This window comes from Gossypium arboreum, chromosome 11 (assembly GCF_025698485.1).
Source record: "Gossypium arboreum isolate Shixiya-1 chromosome 11, ASM2569848v2, whole genome shotgun sequence".
Classification (NCBI taxonomy): Eukaryota; Viridiplantae; Streptophyta; class Magnoliopsida; order Malvales; family Malvaceae; genus Gossypium; species Gossypium arboreum.
In genome coordinates, this window is record NC_069080.1 from 108,962,108 (window position 1) to 108,988,620 (window position 26,513).

General features: G+C 33.5%; 1 protein-coding gene across 2 annotated transcripts; it reads left to right on the forward strand.

Annotated features, from left to right (window-relative positions):
• The first annotated feature begins 11,776 nt into the window (after nt 1-11,776).
• On the forward strand, nt 11,777-15,036 carry LOC108471273 (uncharacterized). Of its 2 annotated transcripts, none has more exons than XM_017772911.2 (2): nt 11,777-11,940; nt 14,324-15,036. In XM_017772911.2, exons 1-2 carry the CDS (start codon nt 11,917-11,919, stop codon nt 14,942-14,944), a joined length of 645 nt encoding a protein of 214 aa, XP_017628400.1. In that variant the 5' UTR covers nt 11,777-11,916; the 3' UTR covers nt 14,945-15,036. The 2 variants fall into 2 exon arrangements, with proteins under 2 accessions (XP_017628400.1, XP_017628401.1); XM_017772912.2 differs by lacking the exon at nt 11,777-11,940 and adding an exon at nt 13,633-14,014.
• The last annotated feature ends 11,477 nt before the right edge of the window (nt 15,037-26,513 follow it).

Consider the following 26,513-nt stretch of genomic DNA (forward strand, 5'->3'; position numbering starts at 1 on the left):
GGGAGCTTGGTACTTAAGCAGTCCGATAGACTCACCACCTCTTTTCCGGTTTCCTACCTGGTGCATAGCTTCCATTCACTTTAACCCTTAATGAATTAATCTTTTGAACATCAAGTACGATTTTCTAGACTTAGAAAGGAAATTTTTTTACGTTTTTGATGTGGCATGCGGATCCCACCATAACTTCTGGGCCGGGTTTGGGGTGCTACATTTAGTGGTATCGAGCCTAGGTTGCAACAACTCTACTGTGGAATGGGTTTACAAAACAAAGATTTTCGAAACGAAAATTTTCTAAAGAATGCAAAAACTCGATTTTCAAAATTTAGATCTTTAGAAGGTGGCATTCAATCTCCACTCAAGTCTGTAAGTATTCGAATTTTTCCAATATTTTCTGAATTATCTGTCATGCATCAAACCCTACTAGGACACTCTAGATAGGATGATACTGAAACCATAGGAAAATCTGATAAGAGATTGAAACTGTAGCTAGACTTCGATTCTGCAAAAACAAACTCTGAACTACTGTCTGATTCATAAAACATCTGTAATAAACACTGGAATATTGAATTGATGCATAAAAATTCGTAATCAAGATAAATCGATATGAGTACGAGAGCTACTCGGGGAAGAGGCTGTGGTCGAGGCCGAGGTAGTACTCAAGCTGGAACTTCGTCTTCTGAACACATACCCACTGGAGTAGCACGACCACCACCGACGGATGAGAATGGGCCGTATGATAGGGCCGCCGAGGATGATGCCTTGTCACAGGCAATGCTTCATGTTCTGAAAAGGGTTGCCGGAGCAAGTTCGGGCAACGAAATTCAGAGATCTATTTCTGAATGACTTCGGGACTAACGGAACGGAGATCTTTAAGGGCATGTCTGGTATAGCCCCGAATGTGGCGGAATATTGGTTGGAGGCCACAGAACGGATTATGGACGGCCTGGACTGCTCTGAGGAGATTGTGAGTGGGGTATCTGTACTAAGTCCCTTGGGTCACTCGGTTAGGGTAGACAAACTGTATAGAAATGTACTCTTAGAAACTCAAGGCAAGGTTTTTCCCTGGAGATCTGATGGAGTTACCGTTTGGAAAGTTTGATCTCATTTTGGGAATGGACTGGCTTGTTAAGCATAAAGCGACTCTGGATTGTGCTGTTAAACGAATGGCGTTAAGGACCACAAAGGATGAGGAGGTTATGGTGATAGGTGAGCGAAGGGATTATTTGTTCAATGTGGTGTCGGCATTAAGAGCCGAGAAGTGGATTCGGAAAGGTTGTGAGGCCTATTTGGCATTTGTAAGTCAGTTGGAAGAGGAGAGACTGACAGTGGATAAGGTTAGGACTATAAAGGAGTTCCAAGATGTTTTTCCGGAGGAGCTTCCAGGATTGCCTCCGAATCGAGAAGTTGAGTTTGGAATAGACTTGTTGCCTGGAACGGCGCCCATGTCCATCGCACCGTATAGGATGGCACCGAAGGAGTTAGTGGAGTTAAAGGCTCAAATTCAAGAGTTGTTGGATAGGGGCTTCATTAGGCCAAGCGTGTCTCCATGGAGAGCACCAGTGCTATTCGTGAAAAAGAAGGATGATACGATGCGGATGGGCATTGATTATCGCCAGTTGAACAAACTGACGATTAAGAATAAGTATCCACTACCAAGGATTGACGATCTATTCGACCAACTTAGAGGAGCTTCTGTATTTTCCAAGATCGACCTTCGATCTGGATATCATCAGTTAAGGTTTAAGGAAGCAAATATCCAAAAGACGACATTCAGGACTCGGTATGGTCATTACGAGTTTCTGGTTATGCCATTTGGACTAACGAACGCTCCTGCAGCGTTTATGGATCTGATGAATCGTGTGTTCCAACCATTTTTGGATCAGTTCGTAGTCGTCTTTATTGACGATATCCTGGTATATTCTGAAACTGAAACGAAACATGATGAGCATCTCCGTATAGTCTTTGTAAGTATTAAGGAGAAGGAACTCTTTGCGAAGTTCAAGAAGTGTGAATTTTGGTTGAGGAGGTAACCTTCTTAGGACATGTGGTCTCTGCTCAGGGGATTAAGGTAAACCCTCGGAAAATTGAAGCGATTTTGGAGTGGAAGCCGCCTAGGACGGTGTCGGAAATATGGAGTTTCCTAGGACTGGCAGGATACTACAGAAGGTTTGTAGAAGGTTTTTCTGTGATGGCATCACCTCTAACAAAACTCATAAGGAAATGAGTACCATTTGTATGGACTAAGAAGCGAAGAAGCTTTTGAGAAGTTGAAGAAAATTCATCAAGCACCGTGTTAATTCAACCGAGTTTGGGAATGATTTTATCAGGTACAAAGGACGCATCACACGTGGGTTTGGACCGCGTGTTAATGCAAGAGGGTAAGGTGGTTGCATATGCATCACGATAGCTTAAGCCTCATAAAGGAAACTATTTGACTCATGATTTAGAGTTGGCAACAGTGATATTTGCACTTAAGATTTGGAGACATTACTTGTACGGAGAAAGGTGTATTGTATACACTGACCATAAGAGCCTTAAGTATTTGTTGACTCAGAAGGAGCTGAACCTTAGGCAAAGGAGATGGATTGAGTTGCTTAAGGATTATGACTGTACAATCGAGTATCACCCAAGCAAGGCTAATGTGGTAGCCGATGCTCTAAGTCGTAGAGTTGTATCTGATCTGAGAGTAATGTTTGCTCGTCTCGAGTCTCAGATGATGATGGAAGTCTGCTGGTGAGTTGCAAGTGAGGCCAACCTAGGTGGATCAGATTAAGGAAAACAGTTGAACGATGAGTCTTTGGTCGCTCGTTTTCAACAAGTTAAGGAAGGGGAACTTCGAGTTTGGGAGCCGAAGAGACGATGTAACAAAGAATACCCTCATCTGTTTGATTAGGTAAATTTCGAGGACGAAATTTCTTTAAGGAGGGTAGAGTTGTAACGCCCAATTTTCGAATTTCGTGAATGTTGACAAAATTTCATGCTTTGATTTTGTCATTTGTGAGTGAAATTATGAAATAGGACCTATGTGAAAATGTTTGAAAATGATATAGGCTAAATTGAAGTGGCCAAATAAATAGGAGTGCAAAATAGGAGGATTTGCATGACAAACCTCCCATTTTACATGAAGTGGCCAACCATCATATTGTTGTAGACAAAATGTACACTTGATATCCATAATTTATGGTACAAATTGATACAAATTGATAATAGGTTAGGTAAATGTTCCATGATAATGGGTTAGGTAAATGTTTCATGATAATGGGTTAGGTAAATGTTTCATGATAAGAATTTCATGTCTTTTGTATTAAAGAATTAAATGGATGAAATATGAAGTTTTATTAAAAGAAAAAGGAGTGAAAAGAACAAAGTTTTGTCCATCTTTGTTCATCATAGCTGAAAGTTAGAGAAGAGAAAAGAGAGGAGAAAGCTCTTGAGTATTTGGTCATTAGGAGGAGGAAAATTGAAGGTAAGTTCTTGGTACCTTGCTTCTATTTTGAGGTTCATGAGTTCTTCTTGATTCTACCTTAACTCTTGAAGTATATTTTGATTTTTAGTTGTGTTGTGAGCATTTGGTCATGAATTAAAATAAAGGAAATGGTTGTTGTTTCATGTTCTTTTAATGAAAATGGAAGATATGTGAAGTTGAGCCAAACAAATGAGCATGCATGTGCCTTAGATGTTAAAGGAAAAATCAGTTAACATGTTGTGCTTTAAAATGATGAAATGGAGATTATACTTAAGTAAAATCATAGATATGTGATGATTGATTGGTGATATACATGTTTAAATAACAAGCATGCAAGTTAGGTGTGAAAGAGTGATTTGGTAATAAATCTGCTTGGGACAGCAGCAGTAACGTGACTTTGGAAAATCACCATAAATTGTGGGAGATGAATTAGAAGCTGAATAAATTATGTAATTAAAGATTAATGAGTCTAGTTTCAAATGGAATAAACGAGAACATATTTTAAATTCTGTACAATGAGAAATTTGATTCGTAATGAAGAGTGGTCAGATTAGTCAAACAGTGAAACATGGGAAACTTTAAGAAAAATCTGGTATTGATTGGCCATACCAAAATTCTGAAAATTTTATGGATAAAAGATATATGAGTCTATTTTCAGGAAAATTAACGGCACTTGATTTGGAGTTTCGTAGCTCCAGTTATAAATGATTTAGTGACTGTTGCTCAGAAAGACAGCTTGCAGTGAAATTATGATTATGTGGTAAACATTGACAAAAATTTGTTAATGAGTTGCTTATTGATTTCTTATAAGCTTACTATGATCTGTAGGTGTGGTTGACTGAATATTGTAAGGGGTTAATACGTAGTTCGATTTGAATAGTTAGATTAACGTGTTAGTAATCCAATTGTAGGCGTTCGTGTGTGGATCTCACAAGATATCGTCGCAAACAGGTGTGTAACTAACACCCTCTTTCTTAGTCTAGATCGGTAAAAGCCGAAAAGCCGAAATGCCAAAAATCGGTATTTTGTAGATTTGCGAGTGTGCGAATGCTCGTGAGGTAAATCGATTAATGTTTTGGTAAGCTGCAATGTTTGGACAGCAAAGTGCATGATTTTTGTGCCCTCGATATTTTTTGGGCTTAATAGGCCAAAATTGGAATGATGGGCCAACGGGCCCAATTCGGTAAGAACCCTCGGTAGTGATTCAGTTAGTACGTGAAAGGTAGGAATATGCATGAAAACCCTAAAATGGATAAATTACTGAAATACCTTTAAAAGTGGAAATTTTACGCTTTACCCTAGGAGATAAATTACCAAATACCCCTAGGGTTAAATTTACCTAAATGCATGTTTGATCGTTGTTATTTATTGCATGCCATGTTGTTATTATCTGATGCATGGGATTGGGATATTGACGGAGGAAGTACTGAAAGTGGCTTGTCCACGATCTTGGAGGCTTTGCCTCAATTTATCGTTAACCGAGCAAAGTAAGCAATCGTGGAGTGTTGGTTTGGGTGGGTTGAGCTATTCCCCATATGGAGTGTATAGTGGTAGGGTGGAGTGTAGTGGTTGGTGGGTTGAGTAGTCTCCCAAATGGGCTTGCATATGTTATTGATGTTGCATGTATTTTGAAATGGGCCTATGGGCCATATTGTTATCTGAATAAGGGCTAAGGCCCGCTTATTGTAATCTGAAAAGGGCTCGCCCAAGACCACTATTACCCAAATGGGCTTGCATATGTTATTGATGTTATGCGTGTATTTTGAAATGGGCCTATGGGCCATATCTTTATCTGAATAAGGGGCTAAGGCCCATTTATTGTAATTTGAAAAGGGCTCGCCCAGCACCACTTATTACTGAATGGGCTTAGGCCCAATAGGCTTGAGTGACTTGGGCTTTGAAGGGTTTTCCTTACACACGAGTTTCCCAAACTCACCCTTTTATTTTCATCCACGCAGAAATCCCCAACCATAGTGGGCTTGGAGTTGTGAGGAATTCGAGTGGCCACCCGCTCGAAAGTTTGATTTTCTTCCGTGAACTGGACATCCTTTTATTTATATTTGAAGTTTTTGGGCTTTTAAATGTAATAAGGCCGCTTAATTAGTTTTGATGGTTTTAATATGTATTACTAAGATAGGTAATACTTATATTTAACTGTTGAAACTGGATAGCTTTAGGGCGCGTTTTCAAAAACAACAGTTGATTTCAAAATAACACGACAACAAGCAAAGCTTCCGCAATGAAAGTATTTTTCCAAAATTAATCACTTTTCCTAAAAATGACTTAATCAAATCGGTTTTCTAGAAATATCCATGACGTTAAGGTGTGGCAATGGCGGTATGCATGTCTAGGATTGGATCCGAAGGGAGCTTGGTACTTAAGCAGTCCGATGGACTCACCACCTCTTTTCCGGTTTCCTACCTGGTGCATAGCTTCCATTCACTTTAACCCTTAATGAATTAATCTTTTGAACATCAAGTACGATTTTCTGGACTTAGAAAGGAAATTTTTTTTTTACGTTTTTGATGTGGCATGCCGGATCCGGCCATAACTTCTGGGCCGGGTTTGGGGTGCTACATAAAGACTAATTCTATTATATGCTTAACCACAACATAAATTCCTAATTCAAACATCTACCAAATCATACCACATTTATCACTTTCAAGCCATTACAAGCATACCATAACACCATAGATTTCAATTACCCTAAAGTAATCAACAAGACTTTACTTAACAAGCTTTAAATGTTCATCAACTAATATCATCTTCAAAGACCTAGGCATACTAAATCAACCATTTTATAATTCCATAGACCATCAACACAAAAGACTTATACATGTTAACATTGTCATTTCGATACATGATAACTTAATTCAAGTATGAACTAAAATATGTCACAAGTAACCCTTTTCAAGCCATCATCATCATGCCAGGATAATCTTATAAACAATCACTTTAAAATAATCAAAACAACATAATTTGGTAAGGTATCAAAGTATACCAAATCAACATAGCTTTCCAAAGTTTATACAAGCCAAAACACCATTAACACATTCTCCATAATACCAGTACAAATCACTCTATACATGTCATTATAAACCTTAGCCAAATTACTAAAAAATTACCAAATTGTCCATTGGATAGTATGCTAGGTCATTGACGAGCTTTCAGTCGATCGAGCTTTCGATAATCTAAAAAAACAAAGGAAAAACTATATAAACAATGAATGTTTAGTAAGCTTGTATAAACTTAAAACATAACCTATAATTTCAATAGTGAAATTTATAGAATAAGTGCAAATTGTTACCAATGCCATAAGCTTAGTAGAAGCCTATATAACACCATCAAACTCACAAATTAGTACTTCTGTTCATGATTCATATGAAATTATTAATGTATACACATAACATTTGTTTCATCATCGTTACCATACAATCATGTTTCATTCCATTTGCATACTTACTATTTCCCAAATCTTACCATTCAGAGGTTAAGCATAAACCATTACCAATGCCTTGAGTTTAGTATAAGCCTATTCAGCATCATCGAACTCACATGTTAATAGGTCCATCAACAGCGCATATAAACTCATTTACATCATAAGTAGAATTTCATAAGATACGTTACATAAACATCAACTCTTTCATATAGTCTTGAACCTTTCCATTAAGTCACTTACTATTCCATTCCTTTTCTTACCAGTTGAACCATCTAGAATTAGATCGTATACTAGGGAAAGCTCACACGAAGTGTGCCTTTACATATAATCGTAACCTTTCCTTTACATAATTACTCACATGAGCTATTAAATGAGTTTGCTCACACGAGCTGTGGGTCAGAATGTAAGCTACACGATGCTGGTCACACGAGCTGTGGAGAATCCTCAACAAATGCAAGACCTCAGCCATTGGTAGGACATTCAACACCAACATCCGAAACATGAAATCCCTAATGACATGTCATTTGTATCCTAAGAATTCTTAAGGTTCAACCGGGACTTGATATTTGTCAATTCGTCACAATGTGGATACATTCTCATATATATGATTCATTTACATTAAAAACAACATAGTAAACATTTAATTTGGTAAGTTCGTATGCTAGTCACCCGAGCTGTGGAGAATCCTTAAATGATGTAGGACCTCAACCATTGGTAGGACATTCAAGACTAACACCCGAAACATGAAATCCTTAATGACATGTCATTTGTATCCTAAGAATTCTTAAGGTTCAACCGGGACTTGATATCTGTCGATTCGTCATAATGTAGATATGATAATACTTTGGACTGACATATTTTTATGTATTAATTACACATTTATTTTGAGCATGATCCTACTAATTTGAGCTATTTATGGTTTTTTTATCTTGTAAGAACTAAATTGAAGGAAAAAGAAAATTTAGGGGCAAAAAAATGAATTTAAAGATAAAATGGGTCAGCATGTGAAATATGAAAGAAGTGGCACCAAAAATGTAAAGTATGGAAGATTTGGGGGCAAAAGTGCAAAGAAGAGATTTTATAAACGCAAGACTCTATTTAAATTTTAATTATATTAGGATAATTGTTAAGATTATTATCTAGATTTAATTTTAACTTTTATCTTTATTTATCCTTATTTATCTTTTAGAATTTAGATAGGAATAAACTAGGTTTTTTAAGTACTATAAATAAGGGGAAGGAGTGACACAAATTTCACTCATCTTTTTCTGTAACACTCCCTCTCCCAAAAAGCTTAGCATTTGTTCCTTTCATTTATTCAATAAAATTTCATTTTCATTAAGTTTATTTCTTTTTCCCCAAAAAGCATGAGCCACTAAATTCCTCTAGCCAAAGATTATCGAGATTCCCTAAAAAGGGTTTATGAGGCTTAGAATCTGTGCTTAGCCTTCTCAATGAGTATTCATCGCTTCTCCGTATTATGAGGCTGACTCTTCCATCCATATCCCTTCAAAAGTGATCTTTTCATCTTGTGCAAAGGCGGCTGCTTTGTATGTTTTGGGAAGGTTGCACAGCCAGTTCGTTAGCTTACTGCGTCAGTGGTTGTCAAGCCCAAGAGACAAAATGGCGTGGCATTCGCCATTGAGAAGTGATGATCTAATGTAAGACGGTCCTACAAAAACGACAATTGGCTAGAGTCAAGTTCATCTAAATCGTAAGTCTAAAATCTAAGTGAGCTGGTGGTCGTAGGCATCCTCTTCCACTATAACTGCCTTATTCTATTCGAGAATGATCACCTAAAAGCCTAGGATTGAACCCTAAGAGGATCGAGATAACCAGAGGCTGGAATCTCTCCATAAGAAAACTCTTTTTTTCTCAACTCTGTTTATCTTTACAATTTTAATTTCAATTTATGCAATTTCAATTCAATCAAACCTTTAATTCTGTTTTTTTCTATTTTTTTTCTAAGTACACAGGTTTTCTTGGGCACGACTTTGCCTGGGATCTCAAGGAACAAGAATTTGTGCAAATCTAGTCCTTAAGGATTTGACCCTACTTCCCTTATACTATTTTTTTTTGCTATTTTTTAGGGATAGGATATTTTTTGTGCTCTCAACGACGCATCAGGACATATTCTCATATATATTGATTTATTTACATTAAAAACAACATAGTAAACATTTAATTTAAATAATATTATAACGATTACAGTCCATACGAACTTATCAGACTAAATTGCAACAACAATTAAATATAGAGGCTATTTGGTTATTTTCTCTTCTCCTCGATTTTCCACTCGTTCTTAATTTAAAATAACAATTTCATTCAATTCAATAATTCTAACAGAAAAATCAATTCATTTTATGCAATTAAGTCCTTTTTGACATTTTTACAAAATTGCCTCCAACATTTTACTTTTATACAGTTTAATCCCTAAGCCCAAAACATGTAAATTAACCATTTTTATTCAATTTCAATTTTAGCTGAATTGTTTGGAACCTATTACAGCCCATATTTACCGTTATTTTACAAAAAGTCCTTATACTTTTACTAATTTCACATTTTAGTCCTTAAACACTAAAATTACAAAAAATTACTTTACAAAATAGTCCTATCTAGCAACCAAGCTTAAGATTCTACCATAAACTTTCAAAAACATCTCAAATTCATTCATAATAAAATTCTAAATATTTAACAATTTAACAACTTAACCCCGATTAGCTAAATTAAACTACAACGATTTCAAAAACGTAAAAAATACTAAAAATGGGTCTCAAGAGCATACACATGTATGGGAAGCAAAAGCCGAAGCTCCAAGCTCCCAACAATGGCGTTTTGGTCGAAGAAAGGAAATAAATTAAGAAGATGGCTTTATGTTTCATATTTTAACCTTTCTACTTTATTTTAATAATAAAAAAAAACATATAAATTAAGAGTAAATTTAAGCCCAAACCGTCACACTAATTTAAGAATGAATAATTTACCAATTAAGGCCATCCAATCATGTTTCCTTGATAAATTAACAACTTTAAATTAATAGTGATTGAATTTTTCAACTATTACGATTTAGTCCTTTTCGCTTAATTAACTACCTAAATATTAAAATTTCTTATCCAAAATTTAATACGACCTTAATAACACTCCGTAAATATTTAATAAAATATTTACGGGTCAGTTTATAGAAATGAGGTCCCAATACCTCATTTTCTAAAATCATTTAACTTTAGGATCATATCACTTGAACCTAATTGTTCATGCAAATAGAATAAATTTCCAATTCAAAATTTATTTTAATATCAAATCTGATTTGTAAATATTAAATAATAACATTTACAAATTTACTCGACGGATTTATGGTCCCGAAATCACTATTTTTGACACCATTGAAAAATAGGCTGTTACAATAAGAATGTTACAACCAACTTGAGAAAAAAAAACATTATGTTAGTATGGTTTTGTGGTTTGAGCCGTATTTGTTTTAGAAGGAGAAAGTAAAACAACCAAATGTAGTCAAGTCGTAGAAGTTGATGGGAAAAAGATATGATTCAAGTATTTGGAGGAACATTTGGAATTGACAACAAATATACAAGGGTGCAATTTGCAAGAGAAGTAAATTGGTATGAATCTAAAATGGAATGTATTAGTAGAGTGAAAAGAAAATTAAGAAGTTGAAAAATTGAAGGGGTAGAAAAATAGAAAGATGAAAATATAATATTTTTTATAGGTGTGTTGGATAAGAAAAATAAAAAAATTTGAATGAAAAAGTAATTTTCTTTTCATCATTTACTTATTAAAGTTAGAAAATGAAATGAAATAAAATAGAACATTTAAAAATACATAATTTTAAAATACCATATATTTCGCTCTTATTTTCTCTTCTATTATCATTACAATTTGAAAGAATTGATTTTGTGGTTCAGGATGTAACATGGACATGAAAATATAAAAATATATTTTCTTCCTACATCTCTATTCTTTCCTTTCATCCCTCCGTACTTTAAATTATTATTTTTTGAATAATCTCGTTAGAGGTTCTGATTATAAATGATCTTTTTGACATAACGCTTAAAACTACTCATAGTCTATCCTCAACCCATAAATAGAATAATAACGCGCTTTAGTGCACTCGAACCCACGTCTTCCTGCATTGGCAACAATGCCCATACCAATCGAGATAATACTCAATTAAAAATACTTTTTTTAAATGTTGAGAAAGCTAAATCTATATTCTTAATTTATTGATATTTAATTTATTAACATTGGTTGGTAAGATTAATTTAAATTTAATTAGAGTTACTTTAGATTAGTTTAGGTGGATTGATATTTAACTTAATAAAAAGATTGTATTAATGTATATTTGTTAAAATTATGTTAGTTTAAGACTACTAAAAGTAAGATTGATTTGGGTTTCACCTTTTAGGTTGTAATAAAATTAAATTATGTCCACAATTAAATTTATTTGATTTAAAATTTTAATTTTTACAAATTTAATAATTTTATACGAATTTTTTATATAATATATATTTATAAATTTTAGATTTATATGTTTTATAATTTACAATATTTCATATAATTTTTTAATTAAGTAATGAAATGATAAGATTAAAGTATTATATCATCATCTCGATATTATAAAAATTAATTAATCAGAGTAAAAAAGTTTTTGTACCAAATTAAAAAACTATTAAATTTAAGTAGTAAATATTGCTCTTCCCTCCATATAATGTCTAAAATATTTTTAGTTCGACTGATTTAGGGTTAAGACCTAAATTTTCACTACTCTACCACGTGGTTCCACCGTTGATAGGGGATTTGTTATTTCCGCCTCAAAATTTTACTAGGAACAAAGCTTATCTAGGGTAACAATTCGTCTATAAAATAATCGGTCCAATCGAGCCCTTGAACTCAATATCCACGATTTTTTTAAAAAAAAAACCTCTAGATCTCAAAAGAGGTCCTCCTCACTGACTTGAGTTGTTATTTCTGGAAACGTGAAATAACTGCGACAAAGATGGTGCCGGTGAGATTTCCTTCGGTGAGTTTCAGTAGAAAAAGCTTTGGCCCTTGGCCTATGATTGAAAAGCGAACCAAAACAATCTCCGATCTCGACTCCTCTTGCCCGAATTCCATTTCTCCGTTGTTGTTGTGCCTTGAGTTGTGACTCCATAGTTCACCCTGGCAAAAACAAGCTCGTCTCTTCTGGTGATGAGAGGGTGTGGGTGTGCGAGTAGGCCAGGGACCTCAGCTGCAGTCACTTGCGATGCCCACATCCACTCTGCTAATCATCAGGCTCGTCGCTACCATCTTGTCCTTGTCGACCCTTTTCTTAATGCCAGTAATTGTCAACCAGATGAAGTGATAGGTTCTGGGTCGTTGCCCAGTCCTACTCTTAATCCCTAAACTCACCATGGAAACTAATCATGTCAAAACTGTGCTTAGTTTGGGTTGTTGTTGTTGTGGAATAAGCTCCTCTTGCCCGAATTCCATTTCTCCGTTGTGGTTGTGCCTTGAGTTGTGACTCCATAGTTCACCCTGGCAAAAACAAGCTCGTCTCTTCTCGTGATGAGAGGGTGTGGGTGTGCGAGTAGGCCAGGGACCTCAGCTGCCGTCACTTGCGATGCCCACATCCACTCTGCTAATCATCAGGCTCGTCGCTACCATCTTGTCCTTGTCGACCCTTTTCTTAATGCTAGTAATTGTCAACCAGATGAAGTGATAAGTTCTGGGTCGTTGCCCAGTCCTACTCTTAATCCCTAAACTCACCATGGAAACTAATCATGTCAAAACTGTGCTTAGTTTGGGTTGTTGTTGTTGTGGAATAAGGGGGTGGTTTGTGTTTCTAGATTTGTTACTCAAACCACCAACCATTCACGAAACGAAGAGGGAGCACTCGTGGAAGGGGAGGGGGGGGGGGTGTGTTTGTTGATGAAAATCAAAATGTTGCAAAGAATAAAGAAATCAAACTTCTACCTTTCATATTCCTTGAATATACCATTTTGGGAATGGATTCTTTGAACATATTATATATATACACACAAGTGCTTCTTGGATGAATATTTCTGGGATTTTGAAGATTTCATTAATGGAGATCTGAATTATAGATATTTGGATTTGAGTTTGTGGTAAGTTATGAAACCTTTCGGGTTTTAATGGAGAAGTACCATTTGGGTCTTTCATGGGACTAGGAGTTCTATGTTTTGAACTCTTAGCAGCCTCCATTATCAAAAAGAAAAAGAAGTCTTTCAAAAAGTTGGATCATGAATCTCTTGATTATCTAATCCATACCCTTCTCTAAGATTCTCAATCAAACCACCCTTCTCACCAGCTTCCTTCTCTAAGATTCTCAATCAAACCACCCTTCTCACCAGCTTCGTCCTCTGTTATTTTCTTTTTTCCATTTGTTTTCATAAGCAAACACACAAACGCTTCTTTGCAATCTATCACTGTCGTTGGATTCCAATCAGGTCTTATGTTTTTCCTTTTTCAAGTGTTTCTTAGTCACCACGGCCTTTGAATGTACAACTAGATTTTTGGATGAATATCTGCAGACTTTAGTGTGTTACTGTCAATATTTTTTTAAGCGAGAAGATATTTACATGTATTTTGAGTAATGTTGGAAAAATTTTGCTACTAATTTATAAAATATTTTTAATTAATAAGATTAAACATACAAATTTATGGTGGTTTTATATATATATATATAATAGCCTCCTTAAACTGATAATGAACAAATCATTATATTTGATCCTAGTCAAAAGTCCGATATAGATATATCCTTTTACCAACAATTGTTTAGAAAGTACAAATTATGATAAAGAGTCTAAATTACAAATTTAGTATAGTGAAATGGGGAAATTCAGAGTTATGGTTTTACATATATTGGCTCACATGCCCTCGCCCAGCCTTTATGCGTTGGTGCTTTTGAATTCACACCCTTGCCTGACTTGAAACTTGAGCATGCCCCTATTCCTCCACAAAGGAGGCTATCAATTTCACCTCATCTCTCGGAGTTCTCTTCAATCCCTCCGAAGATACAGCCAGAAAAGCAAAACCATTAAATCCCACATCACAGCAGGAAGAAACAAACAGAAATGGCCAGACAGCAACAGGTCAGACTTTTGACCACCCGAAAATTTATACAAAACAGATGTGACCCAAGGGGGAGAGAGAGAGAGAGAGAGAGAGAGAGAGAGAGAGAGAGAGAGAGAGAGAGAGGTCTGGGTAGGTAAGATCTCTTTCATGCAAAGATCAATGAGATTCGATTAGGACTGGAACTACCTGCAGGCAACTTGCCCATTCTTTTTTCCATTTATGAATAACCTAATGCTAATTATTCATGTCAAATAAAGAGCTAGCAATTTTGCTTGTTTTACATTAATATAAATTTATTTATTTTCTATGACTGCTGTTCAATACAGGGTCTAGTTAAGGCCGTAAAAGCTGACTTTGCAAAAATACCAGAGGAAGAAATAGGCATCGGGGCAAGGCTACTATCTGTGGAAAGTTCACTCAAAGAGCTGAAGAGTGTGATTTGGGATTTAAAAGCAAAGGCAGGTTTGGTTGATGACTTGGTGAACCTGGTCATTAAAGCAGTAATTGATACGGATCTCAACCATATTGACCAGCCAACCATGGCCTTGATGGACGAAGCTACAAAGGCCTTCACTGAAGTGCCGAACGAGGCTCAATCTCGCGGGAGCCGCCGCACTGCTGCCAGAAATGACGGAAGGCATCAGGGCAGTTCTAGGGACATTGCAAGAGAGGAAATAGGCATCGAGGTGAGGCTACTATCTGTGGAGAGTTCACTCGAAGAGCTGAAGAGAATGATTTGGGATTTAAAAGCAAAGGCAAAACTGGTTGATGACTTGGTGAAACTGGTCATTAAAGCAGTAATTGATAATGATTTCAACATTGAACAGGCAACCATGGTCATGATAGACGAAGGTACAGGGGCCTTCACCGAAGCGCTGAACGAGAGCCACCCTGTTGTTGGCGGAAGTGGTGGAGGTCATGAGGACAGTTCTAGCAAGCACAATTAATATTGTGATACTTTGTTTTGGTTTTACGTTTTCTGAAGTTTGTGAAAAAATCGAAGTCCCTTAATGAAATCATATTTAAGAATATCTAATAAGTTTCAATGTATTGATCCAACAATCAAAATTTTACTGTGAATAGCATACCAAAAACCAACCTACAGAATCCAAAAGTAAAGCCCAATAGAAATTGAAACTACATAACCGTGTTCCTAGCAACTCAACACTATCATATTTGAATTTATATCTTTACCTAAAATATATGAGTCCTATTGATGGTATTCATGAATACCTCGAAATATAATTCTCAAAATTTACTCCTTTTATTAAATCTAAACACACACAATCTAACATGAACATTTCTTTTTAAAATATTTAATTTTAGTATATACGCTGTTTCACTCTTTGGTCTAAATTTTAAGTCTAGCGGGCCTGCCAAAGGTCAACCATCTAACGCCAGCATAATTTGTCTATAAATATAGTTCTGGGTCGCGAAGTTTGCAACCATTTATCATCGCAGTTTTTCTTTCACAGGCTTCTTCAGTATGTTTTTACTCTCAATCCTTCCCCTGAGAAATAAATTGAAGGAGTTTTAGTATCAAATATTGCAAGAAAAAGAAAGTGAAAGATCTGGGAGCTTTTAATTTTTCTATCATTTTATTTGTTTATTTATTTTAGCTATGTATCTCCTCTCCTTTTTCCCTCTGTATCCTACATTGATGAAGCTTTGGTTTCTGCAGGTGACAAGGCAAAACTGTTTCCGCTTTACTGTCTCTATTCTTAATATTTCAAATTGTTGTTTGAATGATGTGAAGGCAGGGCTTGGACCAAAATCCTTAAAACTTGGACAAATTACATAAGCATGTCTCCTATATTATCTATTTGACTGTATAATCTCCTTAATCTTCTCTTGTACTCGCAGGCTTCTTCGTATACTTTGTAGGTTTAATTGTTTATCTAATTGTTATTTCTTTAATTGGTATTGTTATGGTGTTTGCCATTACCGACCTATAACTTGGCTGAGATTGACTCGATCCAGTAGTGATAGCCTATATAGTTTGCTAACATAAGTTTGCATCATCATGCAAGTGAACCAATATTTAGGAAATTCGTGTTACTCTTAGAATAAAATATGTTTTAAATTGCATGATGCCTACTTAAAACGTCACATCAAAAAATCTTATGAAATGAGTCTCCTTAGAAGGTATATGTACAAAAACATTCAACAGATTTATTTTTCTTTATTCTGATTATTTATAAAATTAGATATTACATTTTCGTTTTAACTAAACAATGTAAACTTCAAAAAGTTAAAAAGCTGTTAATTGAAGAATTAAATGTTTGATAAGCAATCTTATTAATAACTTAAAACTTCATTTTTAGACAAAAAAGGAACTAGGATGAAGATTGTAACGGATTTTCTTTTTTCAATATGCATGGAACTACAGAGGAGAAAAAAGAAGAGGACAAACATGAATAAATAGAAGTACATTTAAAACTATGCTTAGCGGTGATGAGTTCATCATATGTTTATAAGCACATCATATTTAATACCAAATTAATTGAATTTAATGGAACAGTAACGATGGATAAAAATGAAGTCGAGTAAATAAAAGTGATTCTTTGATTCAATATTTTGTATGTTTTGTCTATGAAAAAGAAGAGAGATAGCATTAGATTTGTCGTACTTTTGGAAATAATTTCTTGACTTTTTGACTGGTGATATAGGCCTTGCTTGTCGTTCGACTTTGCCATATTCGGACGACCATTAATCCATTTACTGGCGATCCTTGAAGACCGTGGTTCACGCGGAATCTCTTTGCCTTGCCCCACACGCTTATGCTCCTTTGAAATTTCAAAACGTCGGTGATGGCCATGTACACCTGGGTCCACCCCTATTCTTTCCATTTTCGTATTTCCCACCATCTTCCGTCGGGGATCTAAGAAGGCGCCCGAAAACGCGTATTCGTCATCCACTACCATATTCTTATTGTGGAGTGACGGATGGGATGACCTATTATTTTAGATTTTTTTAAAAGGTTAATATAATATTTCATACTTTGATTTCGCTCCCTTATTCAATTTTGTACCTGGTTTTTTATTCTATTTTCGTATTTTCACACCATCTTCTGTCGGCTGTCCAAGAAGGCATGTCAAATTGCGTATTTGTCATCCATTAACATGAAGTTGAGGTGTTCATAGGCCGGGCCGGGTCGAGTTCTGGCCGGGCTCAATTAAAAAATTATGTTTATTTATTAAGCTTGGGTCGGGCCGGGCTCAATAAATAGGTTTAAAATTTTGTTCAAGTCCGACCGGATAAAAATATTAAAATTTGGACCCGCCCAAATTTTACCAGATTAATTTTTATATTATTTTAAATATATATAATACATCAAAAATACAAAAAAATATCAAAATAAATATTTCCCAACAAATTAAAAATAAATTTTAAAAAATATGTAGACTTAAATAACACTAAGATAAATACAACTTAACAAGCAAATGCTTTTAAAATAATAAAAAAATTAACAAATACCTTTAAAATAATAAGAAAATTAACAATAAAATAAATTTTATACAATATCCAAACAATAATAATAAAATAATAGCAATATAATAGTAAAATGGTAGTAAAATAGGAGAAAACAACAAGAAAATAACATTCAAAAATAAAAAAAAATATGCAGATTTTTTTGTCCTTTAGTGATTCGGGTCAGGCCCGAGCTAAAAATACCTTACCAGAGGCCAGACCCATTTTTTAAACGGGCCTTATTTTTTTGTCTAAGCCCATTTTTCGAGCCTATATTTTGTCCAAATCCTCTCACATTTTGAGCGGGTCTTCGGGCCGAGCCGAGTAGCCCGGCCCATGCACACCTCTACCATGAAGGGGATGACCTATTATTTTGGGTTTTTTAAAGGTTAATATAACATTTCAGACTTGACTTTACTTTCATATTTAATTTCATACCTGGTTTTCTTATTTCATTTCGTATTTTCGCACCATTTTCCGTCAGCGGTCCAAGAAGGGGTGCAAAACGCATATTCGTCATTCACTAACATATTCTTTTTTGCAGAATGACGAAGGAGATGACCTATTATTTTGGGTTTTTTTAAAGTTAATATAACATTTCATACTTTGACTTGGTTCCCGTATTCAATTTCATACCTAGTTTTTTTATTCCATTTTCGCATTTTCGCACCATCTTCCGTCATCCAAAATGCGTATTCGATAAGTTTATTCTCATTAAACTTTAATCCTTTAATTTGTCATTTCGCTACTGAATTAATATTATTGAGTGAAGTAAAACTACACTCAACCAAAAACTTTATAAATAATATCTATTTAACTAACAAATGTGAAGTACAATTACATATTTCATGAATTATAAACAAACATAAAAAAAAATATATCCATTCAGATTAAAACCCGTAACAACAAATACTAAGTTAAAAGCAAAATAATTTTGAGAATTTTGAACAAATGAGTATCTACCATTAATAATACTTACCGAATTTATAAATAAGGTTTTTACTGTATTAAAAGATGAAATGATATTTGATACACTAGTAAAGTTTTTAGATTCTATAAGTAAGATCAAGAGCTTGACATGTGTTATATAGAAAGTGTAATCAAATATTAAAAGAACATATGATAATTTTTTAAATTACTTATAAAATTTTAAAAAATACACTACCAATATACTAAATTCTAACTATTTTGTTTCTAACTAAGTTTACTGACATTGAATAAAAGAAAGTTAAGATTTACTTCAAATTATTTTATTTGAAGGTTTTAATTTTGTTTTATATTAATGTTCAGACCTAAATAAACTTTTTCACAAACAGAAAAGCTAAAACATATATTAAAATTTATTTTCAGAATTTTAATTTGGCATCTAAGTCTAAAATAACAAACTTTATTTTAATTCGAAATAAAAAGATTTCATTAATTTTTGTCTTAATAGAGTTCTTAAAAGGATTAAACTCGGTTATTAGTCCCAATATTTTTTTAAAATTGGTCAATTTTAATTTTAACACTTTGTGAATTTTGAAAATTTATACAAAATCGAAGAAACAAACAGAAATGGCCAGACAGCAACTGGTCGGACTTTTGCCCACCCGAAAATTTATACAACACCGATGTGGCCCAAGGGGAGAGAGAGAGAGAGAGAGGTGTGGGTAAGATCCCTTTCATGCAAAGGTCAATGAGATTCGATTGGGACTGGAATTACCTGCAGGCAACTTACCCATTCTTTTTTCCATTTATGAATAACCTAATGCTAATTATTCATGTCAATTATAGAGCTAGATTCATTTTTTTTTTTTTTACGAATTGTTGTTGCTCAACCTCCAACTTGCTAGCAATTTTGCTTGTTTTACATTAATATAAATTTATTTATTTTCTGATTGCTGTTCAATACAGGGTTTAGTTAAGGCCGTAAAAGCTGACTTAGCAAGAATACCAGAGGAAGAAATAGGCATCGGGGCAAGGCCACTATCAGTGGAGAGTTCACTCAAAGAGCTGAAGAGAGTGATTAGTGGACCCATAATTTTGAAATAGTTGCTTTCCATCTTTGTTCAGCGCTTCGGTGAAAGCCCCTGTAGCTTCGTCTATCATGACCATGGTTGCCTGTTTAATGTTGAGATCATTATCAATTGCTGCTTTAATGATCAGGTTCACCAAGTCATCAACCATTTTTGTCTTTGCCTTTAAATGTGCATCCCAGCCCAAATTCACCTCTTATTCATCTATACAAACCTTATATATTAAGTTTTATTCTTTTGCCTATTAATACAGAACCCATGGATGATATGCTAAGCAAAGATAGGAATGTAGGACATTTTAAAATTTCAGAACGACGAACACCAAATTATTAGCATAATTTTGAAAATTTGAAATTGAGTTTGGTAATTCAAACATAGATTATTTTGTGTTTTGAAACCAATATAATGTAAACATAAAATTACAATTGAAATTAATATATTAATATAGTTACGATTACAACCGAATCATTACGGTGCACAAACAGATGAATTAATAATCGATTTATATCTAAATTTAAAATTGAATAAATTTAGATAAAACTTACACGTGATAAGACTTAAGCCCACATGTGATAGGGTTTAAACCAAAATAATATATATATATATATATATATATATATATATATATATATATATATATATATGAATTGATAACTTATACATATACAAAAACAACCATGCATAATGAATCTTAAACTTAGACACTTGAATACAACCTCAATCTTCATGTTACAATGCCGAGACTTATTTTTATTTTTATTTAATGAAAGTAATTTTGCATATTAACTATGTCATGTAAATATATAATATAAGGTTGAATTTTAAGAGAACTAAAAAATGTTATATAAATTATATTTCTTCATCAATTGTTTAAAAAAACTAGTAAATTGAATAATTTTCTTATATTGTAATTATTTTCATGCACAAATATATAAATATATTCTTTATTGTCATTACACTTTCATCCTTTAATGTGTCCATTCATTATTGAATTAATATTATTGAGTCAAGTAAAACTACACTCAACTAAAAATTCTATAAACAATAATATAAATAGATCACTATTACAAAGTTAATTTTCACATTTATAAAATATTATAAATAAATAATATTTATTCCACTAACAAATGTATGGTACAATCATAAATTTTAAACATTAATCATACAAGTAAATATGAAAAGTATAAAAATATATCTATTCATATATAAATTGGTAACAACAAATACTAGATTAAAAGAAAAAAGAAGAAGAGAAATTTGAATATATGAATATCTATAAATTACTTCAATATTAATAAGACTTGTTGAATTTATAAATAAGGTTTTTACTTATATTAAAATATGGAATAATATTAGGTATACTATCAATGAATTTTAGACTTCACAAGTAACGTCAAGGGGTTGACAAATGTTCTTTAGAAAGTATACTAAAATATTTAAAAAAGAGACACATAACATTTTTAAAATTACTTGTAAAATTTAACAATTTTATTTTCTAACTAAGTTAACTGACATTAAATAAAAGAAGTTAAAGATTTACTCCAAATAGTTTTATTCCAAAGTTTTAATTTTCTTTTTTTATTAATGTTAAAGAACTAAATAAACTTTTTGATAATCAGAAAAGCTAAAACATGTATTAAAATTTATGTTTCCATAATTTTAATCTGGCATCTAAATTAAAAAGATAAAATTTTTTTAATTTGAAATAAAAATTCATTAATTACTATTTTAATAGACGAGTTCTTAAAAAAAGGTTAAATTCTGCTATTAGTCCTTTTACTTTTTAAAATTGGTCAATTTTTGTTTCTATACTTTACGAATTTTAAAATTTTAGTATTGCTCTAAACAGTTGCAATTAGATTTGTTTGTTTAAATACAATTACTAGTATGTACATTGCATACAGTTGTAGATTTAGTCCATATTCTCCAATTGGATCATTCTAAGTCTTTATTTTTTTTTTAATTTTGAAATTTCAATCTTGACGTAAATGGCAGTAGTTAATCCATTAATTGAATTTTTAGTGAGTAATATGCAGAAATAACAAGTTGATATGATATTAAACATACGATAATGTATTTGCTGCATTAGATCGATTCTAGAAATACCAAAGCTTAACTTAATGATTTAATTGTTATCAGTTGCTAAGGATTGGAATTTTAATTTAAAGAATACAATGATTAAAATTGACCAAACTAGAGTGCAGGCAGTAATAGGCAGTAATAGCAGAATTTAACATGCTAGTCAAAAAGTTGGATAAACGATATACTTGGATGCCTTATAAATTGCTTGGTAGCCCGTTCACTTTCAGTTCAGTTTCTCACTTTCACTACAAGTCTGATACTTTTGGATACTTTCCATAGCAGTTTTTGCAGCCACTAATGGTAATTTGCTTGTATTTGTAATTTTGTAGTTATATTCCTTATAGGCATTCCATTATTCTGAAAGTCTATTTGGATTTTGTTATCATTTCACCGGATATTTGTGATTTCTTTTAGCCATGAGTAAGAATTGAGTTAATATAAACTTAGTCGTTTAATTTTAAAAAAAATTTAATTATTGCTTTTTAATTTTCAATGCAGGCAAGAGTGAGAGAGGAGGAAACATGGAACGAAGCAGAGCAAATGTCGGATGAAAGTTCACTGGAAGAACTGAAGAGGGTCCTTTCAGAGAGTAAAGCAAAGGCAAAAGTAGCTGATGACATGGCCAACGTGGTCATCAAAGCAGTAATTGATGATGATCTCAACATTGACCAGCGAGCCTTGGTGTTGATAGCCAAAGCTGCAAAAGCCTTATTAGCTGAAGTGTTGAACGAGGTTGAATCTGGATGGAGTCGCCTTGCTGCTGGCGGAAATGGTGGAGGGCATCAGTGCAGTACTACCTATCACAACTAATCGCTTATTTATGTATTTGGCTCATGTTAGTAACAAGTTCAGTTTTATTTCTTTTTGATACAATAGTAGAGGATAGAGTGCGAATTTGACCCGCGTCAAACACTCAGCTCCTTTAGTTTGGTTTTATTTTATATGTCTAAAAATATGAAATCCAAGTGGTTAGCATAGCATAGGATCTCCCATTAATTTGTTAGTACAAATCTCTTGTGAGAAAAATCTCGAATACACAAACAAAATTCGAATAGAAAATAAAGAAATAGGACAAGGCTCCAAGACGTGTATCAAGCCACTATCTTTAAGGTTATATTCGCCCCACTTATATTCGGTGTGCAAAAGAGTTTCAAGCAAATTAACCTTAAGGATACAATGAAGCCAATGACTATTTGCGTTTTGCACTGACGAGAATAGTCCACTAAGCACTGAACAATATATAACAAGAAACTCAATTTCTACAAAGAATTTTTGCAGTAATTCTTTATAGAATAATCTAATAATATTAAAAGAATGAAGGAAGGATAGAAAGAATATTAGAACTTGTTGGATTCATTTCCAAATGAAATCTCATTCCTATTTATAAGAATTTTCATGTCTCTTCGTAGAGACATCTTTCGATAGGTGTTTTCCTAAATAAAAAGAAAAATATAATTAGATTATTTTATAAAGAATTACTGCAGAAATTCTTTGTAAAAATTGAGTTTCTTGTTATAAATTGCTCAGTGCTTAGTGGACTATTCTCGTCAGTGCAAAACTCAAATAGTCATTGGCTTCATTGTATCCTCAAGGTTAATTTGCTTGAAACTCTTTTGCACACCAAATATAAGTGGGGGTGAATATAACCTTAAAGATAGTGGCTTGATACATGCCTTGGAGCCTTATCCTATTTCTTCATTTTCTATTTGAGTTTTGTTCATATGTTCGAGATTTTCCTCGCCAGAGACTTGTACTAACAATTTTAAGGTTATATTTCATGATGGCTACCACAACATATGAAAGTGGAATACTAAGGGAGTTGGCTTCCAACTTTGTCAAACTTGATCGGTTTGATGGTGGCAGTTTCCGACGATGGCAGAAAAAGATGCATTTCTTATTGTCAACTTGATACAAGCGTTGGAGCCTTATCCTATTTCTTCATTTTCTATTCGAGTTTCGTTCATATGTTCGAGATTTTCCTCACCAGATATTTGTAATAACAATTTTAAGGTTATATTTCATAATGGCCACCACAACACATAAAAGCGGAACACTAAGGAAGTTGGCTTCCAACTTTGTCAAACTTGATCGGTTTGATAGTGGCAATTTTCGACGATGGCAGAAAAAGATGCATTTTTTATTATCAACTTTGAAGATTGTCTATGTTTTGGATACTCTAAGACCTGAAGAGAATGAAAACGAATCTATTACTGCAACCCCAGAAAAGTAAAAGGCATAGGCCGCATATTGAATGGTTTATCTGATGGTTTGTTCGGCACCTACCAAAACTAGGTTACCATTAAAGAATTATGGGACAAATTGGAGACAAGATACATGACCAAAGATGCTACAAGTAAGAAATTTCTTGTCAGTCGTTTTAATAGTTATCAAATGGTTGATGGTCGTTCTGTCATGGAATAATTTCGTGATATTGAAAAAAATATTGAATCAATTTAACCAATATGATATGAAAATGGATTAAATGATTGTTGTATCCTCCATAATAGACAAACTTCCTCCATCTTGGAAAGACTTTAAAAGAAGTCTAAAACAATAGAAAGAGGAAATATCTCTTGAGGCTTTGGCTAACCATCTTCGTATTGAAGAAGAATATCGAAAGTAAAATCAGAGCCTAAATTCTGAAAATGCCAAAGTGCATGTTACGGAAGAAGTACAGACTACGAAACCATTCAAGAGAAAGTTCAAAAAAATTGATAGAGCAGCTAAGTTAAAAAAGAAAAAAAAGGGCTCATGCTATCGTTATGGTAAGTTGAGACATTTCAAGAATAAATGTCGATTTTTAAAGAAGAAATCATCTTCTAATGCTGATAATAACAAAAAGGTCATTACAATGATATCTGAAATTAATATGACACAAGATGATAATGCATGGTAGATTGGTATTGGAGCAACCAAACATGTGTGCAAAGACAAAAGCATGTTCACAAAGTTCACACAGTGTGAAAATGATAATGTCTTGTATATGAGAAATTATTCCAGCGCAAAAATTAAAGGTAAAGGGTCTTTTGAACTATAATTCACTTCGAGAAAGGTTTTAACCTTGAATGATGTATATTATGTACTAGAAGTTAGGAAAAATTTACTGTCTTGAAATTTGTTGAATAAGTTTGGTTTCAAACTTGTTTTTGAGGCAAATAAGTTTATTCTGTCTAAGGGAGGAATTTTTGTAGGGAAAGGGTATATGTATGAGAGCATGTTCAAACTCAATATTATTAATAAGAATAAAAATACTATTTCTGCTTATATGGTTGAATCTTCTTGTTTATGGCATTATAGATTAGGTCATTTGAATTATAGAAAATTGAAGGACATGCATAAGTTAGATTTAATTCCTGTTTTTAATAATAATATTGAAAAATGCAATACATGTATTGATAAACCATAATATATACATATTTTTACCCCATGCTTGGCATATTTATGGATGATTTTTTCTTGGTTTTATTGAATTTGATGCTCCTAATCCTTTAAATTCATGTTTTATACTCAGGAAAGCTTAGAGAGCAAAAAATCGAAAAATGGACCAAAAACAGACCAAATTGGCCTAAAACAGTGTTTCACACGGCCTAAGCACTTTCACATGGGTGATACACATGCCCGTATGTGACACATGGGTAGACCACACGCCCGTGTGTAATGTTCGTGTCGACATTTATCCAAGTCAGAATCGCACACGGTCTGAGCACCTCTACACGAGCATGGCACACGGCCGTGTCCCTGTCGAGCCCAAGTCTAGTTTTACTCGGAAAAGGCTAATTTTGGGCTATTTTGGGCATTCGGAAGTCTATTTAAACATCATAGAGGAGGATTAGAGTAACACACGGAGAATTGGAAGCAGAAAATACTTAAGAACAACCGTCAGAATCATCTTGGAAGCAAGGATCTACATCAAGACTGAAGATTTCCATCCAAATTCCTAGAAGTTCTTTAGTTTTCTTTATGTTTTGTTGTTTTCCATACTTTGAGATGTTTTCCATTAGTATGAACTAAACTCTCTAAATACCTAAGGGAGATGAAACCTATGACGAATCTTATTATTATTTGAATTATATGATAAAGACTTATTCTTATTCTTAATTGTGAGTTTTAAATTATTGTTTTAATATTCCAGGGTATTAATTCAGGTTTTGATGTGCTTATTCAGTGGAGCAAAAGTCCCTGTTTACAAGTAGATCATTCATAATTAAGTGGAGTTGAATGCAATCCTAGAGATAGAACGAGATAAATCTGCTGGATTAGAGTCAAATCTAATAAAGGAATCCATAGATCGAGTTAATGCGACAATAGGGGTTTTAATTAGAAAGAGATTTCAATTAATCAACCTAGAGTCAGTTGTTCTTAGTCTCGAGAGAGATATTAACATAAACTGGGGATTTCTACTGATTAAGTTAAGTGAATAAATTGTCTAATTCAGAAGTAATAAGTGAAGTCTAGGTGGATTCTTCCTTGGGTATTTTCTTCTCCATTAGTTTTTCCTAAAGTATTTTTCCAAACTTTCATCTGTATTTTTCCAAACTTTCATCTTTGTCGTAATTTTAGTTAATTAGATAATTAATTTTATTTTAAAAACACACTTTAATTATTAGGCTAGATAATAAAAAGATAGTAATTACTAGTACTTTTAGTCCTCGTGGATACGATATTTCCGGTCTCATCAGAACTATACTACTATTTGATATGTGCGCTTGCCTAGTCGAATTTATAGTTAGTTTCACGACCATCAAGTTTTTAGTGCCATTGCCGGGGACTAAGATATTAGGAACGCTTAATTTTTATTACTTTAGCCATAATTTTTATTTTTTATTTAATTTTGTATTTATTTACTAAATTTTCTTTTTCTTACTTCTGACAGGTTTTTATAGTTTATGACTAGAAGAAACTCGTCAGGCGATAGTGAGATCGAGAGCACAGCTCGCAGAAACCGAAG

What these genes read in the sequence shown, in the direction of transcription:
- LOC108471273 (XM_017772911.2), top strand. Translation starts at nt 11,917, where the DNA reads ATGGTGCCGGTGAGATTTCCTTCG. An exon ending in TGCCGGTGAGATTTCCTTCG is followed by an intron (nt 11,941 to 14,323) that starts GTGAGTTTCAGT and finishes TGTTCAATACAG; the next exon opens with GGTCTAGTTAAGGCCGTAAA.